Genomic DNA, 4,279 nt, shown 5'->3' on the forward strand with positions numbered 1-4,279 from the left:
TCGATTATTTAAAATTCTTGATAACGACTTTAACAATAACTAGAAGCCAGGTACAAACAGGTAAAAATGTAAAAGACATGCAAAGACCGGTTTTGTTATGCAGACTTGATTATGACCAATCATGTTCTTAGAGCTGATAATTAATGATCATGATAATAATAGGATAAATTAAAATATATAGGTATAACTGTCGGTTCGTCTCTATCTATCTGTGTTGAGCCATAGTATTAAGAGCAAGTCAGTTCCGTCGCAATTATGTCGTCATATGTATTTTGTATTTGTTTGTTCTCTGTAATTGCAAATGTTGTTTATTTATCACCGATAGATGAAAACAAGACATTTGGTAAGTTTATTCATAATTTATTTCACACTAGATCCACCAGTGCTTATCCTAGCTGACGTAAACTGCTGAAAGGAAATGAGTTCATAAATCTCTTATATAATTACTAATAAAAAAAATAGTAATAAGCTTATTGTTTGTATATATATGTAATGTAAATTTTAAGTATTTTATTTGATATTATCATTACAATATTATACCATGCTTTATTTCGTCAATAAAGTTTTTTTTTAATATAAATAGAATAAAGATTATATACATAAGCATACAATTAGTTACTTTGTTTTATACTTATACAGTTTTTAGATTTTCTAATTACAGAGTAAACAAATGAAAACAGCAATTAAAAAAAACAACAGTTGCAGAAAATACGTATTGCAAGATTTATAACTTATACTTAAATAGAAGATTCATATTATCCTATAATTATGGTTTATTCTAGTTCTAATTTTGTATTAAGATATTCGTATATTTACGTATAACTTACATGTGTGTACACTAGTGTACACTATAGTGTATACGTGTAGTGTTACACTAGCTCATACTGGAATTCAAGATAAAATACCGTTGATAGAAAAAACTAAATTTAAATACAGAGTACAGACTCCGCCATTTGGGCAAGCTATATATATATATCTTACTAGCTGTCCCGGCAAACGTTGTTTTGCCTTAAAATAAAAAAAAAATTAGGGGTGTACCCCTAACATTTAGGGGGATGAAAAATAGATGTCGGCCGATTCTCAGACCTACTCAATACGCTCACAAAATTTCATGAGAATCGGTCAAGCCGTTTCGGAGGAGTATGGGAACGAAAACTGTGACACGAGAATTTTATATATAAGATATCCTTTTTTTCTAATAGAGACTATTGTTCATTAGTGGGTGATTCGTTAAATATTCACTGTTCACGAGAGATCTCTACAAAAATCTACTGAAATCTAAATATAATTATGATTCACGCAAAGTTATCTTTTAATCTTCCATGTGTAATTTATATTTTATATCAGAATGTGCTGCTAATGAGAGATATATTAAATGCTACCATGAGATCTGTTTTCGAACCTGCGAACACCTTGAAAATCCCTTCCCGTGTGCTGCGGTATCTTCAGACTGCTACGCACCGGCTTGTCTTTGTCTAGAAGGTCAATTGAGGGATAATAATGGAAAATGCATTATGTCAGATCAATGTTGTAAGTATGTTGAATATATATTTCCAAGTTAATTGGTTTATTGATTCTTTCTAAAAAAAACTGATATTTATATTATAAATAAACAACTTGCTGTTAGTTATATTAACTAAATCTGCACCTACAATGGATACAAGGTTAAAAAAATTGTTTAATAATATAAAATTACGTTAAATGAATATATAAATCTTTCAGTTTCAAGCAGGCGAGTTTTCTTTATGTTTGTTTTCATGTCCTTTTATGTTTTAAACTACATCATTGATAACTGTCTTTTCATTAATTATTATTATTTTATGATTAATATCTGGGTAAAAACTATTTTTATGTAAGAGAAGAAAAACATATAAGTAGTAACAAGTATTATTTAAAAATATTATTCATAATATGTGAATACATATTAAATATTTCAGATTAACAATGTTTCCAAATACAGCCTCCATTTATACAGCCCCGCCCAACCAGAGTTTGTGTTATGGATATCAGACAACTAATATTATTTAAATACATTTTATTAAATATATTCATAAGATACATAGAAAACACCAAGACCAATATCAATAAAAGTGTTGTGTTAAATCGCTTGGTCATCGAAATCTCATGACTAATACCTAATTTGTGACCAAATCGTAACTATGTAACTGAACTATGCATTATAATTTAATATAGATTATTGTTTTTTTACAGAACATCTGAAAAATGTCTGCTATTTTTTTATTAAGTACATCAAGATATGAAACATTTGATAATAGATTGACAATATTCTAGTAAGCGTAACAAAATTCTTACCAATATGAAACTTTTATTTTTTTATGTTTTCTAATGTATTGTTGTTTATAATAATAATAATAATTATATCACGTACATGTAACTTGAATGTACCTGTAAAGATTTTGTTTTGTTTTAAATAAAATATAACAAAATCGTGAAGAAAATATATATAAATAATTCTAAATCCTGTATTACATGTTATTACAAATATTTATTATACTCTGTTTATGTACAAGATGAATAAGCGATTTCTTTTGAGAGTCTCTCAAGAGATATTTCAGATACAATATCTCTCAAATTATCCATTTGGACAAGGAAAATAGCGTGCTACTGAAACATTAATTGTTTAATTTGATTTATGAAATTAAGAAGAACTTTACACGGGTAAGTTCGAATTCGTCGCTCAGAATTTGAATTACTTTAAGTAAGTTTTAAGTTAAGGTTGGAATAATATCACGTGATCCTTCACCAACTCCACCTTCATTAACTATTACTGATACTAATTTCGTAATTTATAATTGATGTTGTACTTAAATATAAAGTATCTTTATTCATGCAGATCTATTACAGACATTTATAATAAGTCAAATATTATATGTAGTCAGTTCGGAGTATAGTTTCGAGCCAAGAATATCTGATAAGAAATTTTGCTCCTCAAATATATAATTATAAAAATACAGATTCAGGTTTAAATTAAACTTGAGACAATGTAACTTATGCTGTTTTTCACACCGTCACATATTTCTCCATTTTTATATAAGAAAGATATAATTTAATCTGCAACCTTAACCTGAACATGATCTGTTCAGGTCTCCATAAGTAGCACCAGTTCACGAGCATGTAAATAAATACGAGTACAGTGATTGGACTCAATACTGTCTAATGAAGCAATGCCTTGTATATGTCTAATCCTTGTCTATCTTACACATAGACACATATTTTCGTAGTATAATTACATTTATATAGAATGTAATTGTAAAAAAAAAGAGAAGGCTTTATTTGAGTCAGAATATACATCATACATACATTTATTTCTGTTTTGTGGGATATTTTTTATGTACTTAAGCAAAAAAATTTAAAAACATTTCCACAAATATGGCTAAAAAAGTACAGTCAACGAAACTGTGTTTGTTGCCTTTTAGCAAACATTTCAGATTCCGTACGAATTTTGGGCTACATTTCTGTGCGTGAAACCTTTAAATATTTTGTGAAATTCATAAACAGTTGCGGACAACCTATTTAAATTGCGTCATGAATAGGGAAGTTTGTACACTGAACATTCCTATTCTTATTACAAAGTTGTTTACAATATCTTAATTAAAGCATTCGCTAGTTAACTTGTTCAATATGTTCAAATAAAAAATATTTATTTATATAGAACGTCATCATTTTTTATCCCAGTCCCTACCGTCCAGTTCGGGTAGATACTTCAGTTGTGAAGTACAGCCAAGTAACTCAACTAGTTTAATAAGTATCTACCAAAAATAGGTACTACATAAATATCAACTGTATATTCGAGTGATCTGATTACAATGCGGCATTTAAGCTACCAAGATCCTGTTACATTTAGATAGCGAAATAAAATAATATTGTAATTTAATGTAAAGTACATACATATTATTAATGCTGTGTAAAACAATGAAATGTGTAAAATAAAAATATTATATATGTATTTATGTGTTCGCTATGATTAGTCTATAAAATAAATCGTCAGTGCAATATTGTTTTACATAGGATTACTATATTTTATGCATTATAAAACTTAGTAACTATGAAATGAGATATCATTCAATCTTCTTGGTCTATAAATAACTTTTCCATTTTCCACTATCTAAATATGACAGCATCTTGGTAGCTCTCTGCCGCATCGTTTTCAGATCACTCCAATATATAGCTTTTTGGTATTTATATAGTAGAGTAATAAACATGCTTTGCATTGCTACTTATTGAATTTAAATATTTAAGTTTCTTGCCAGTTCCTCTA

The 4,279-nt window shown here is 28.0% G+C and overlaps 1 protein-coding gene across 1 annotated transcript; it reads left to right on the plus strand.

The window, feature by feature from the left end:
* The first annotated feature begins 254 nt into the window (after positions 1–254).
* On the plus strand, positions 255–1,942 carry LOC131851949 (venom peptide BmKAPI-like). The gene is made up of 3 exons (XM_059202508.1): positions 255–343; positions 1,348–1,530; positions 1,938–1,942. The coding sequence occupies exons 1-3, from the start codon at positions 256–258 to the stop codon at positions 1,940–1,942; spliced, it is 276 nt and encodes a 91-aa protein (XP_059058491.1). The 5' UTR covers position 255.
* The last annotated feature ends 2,337 nt before the right edge of the window (positions 1,943–4,279 follow it).

This window comes from Achroia grisella, unplaced genomic scaffold (assembly GCF_030625045.1).
Source record: "Achroia grisella isolate CSIRO2021 unplaced genomic scaffold, CSIRO_AGI_Agris_v1 utg821, whole genome shotgun sequence".
In the NCBI taxonomy this organism is placed as follows: Eukaryota; Metazoa; Arthropoda; class Insecta; order Lepidoptera; family Pyralidae; genus Achroia; species Achroia grisella.

Excerpts from the sequence above, each read along its gene's own strand:
- LOC131851949 (XM_059202508.1), top strand. The coding sequence starts at position 256 with ATGTCGTCATATGTATTTTGTATTTGTTTGTTCTCTGTAATTGCAAAT. Across the intron at positions 344-1,347 it reads AGATGAAAACAAGACATTTG|AATGTGCTGCTAATGAGAGA; the intron begins GTAAGTTTATTC and ends ATTTTATATCAG.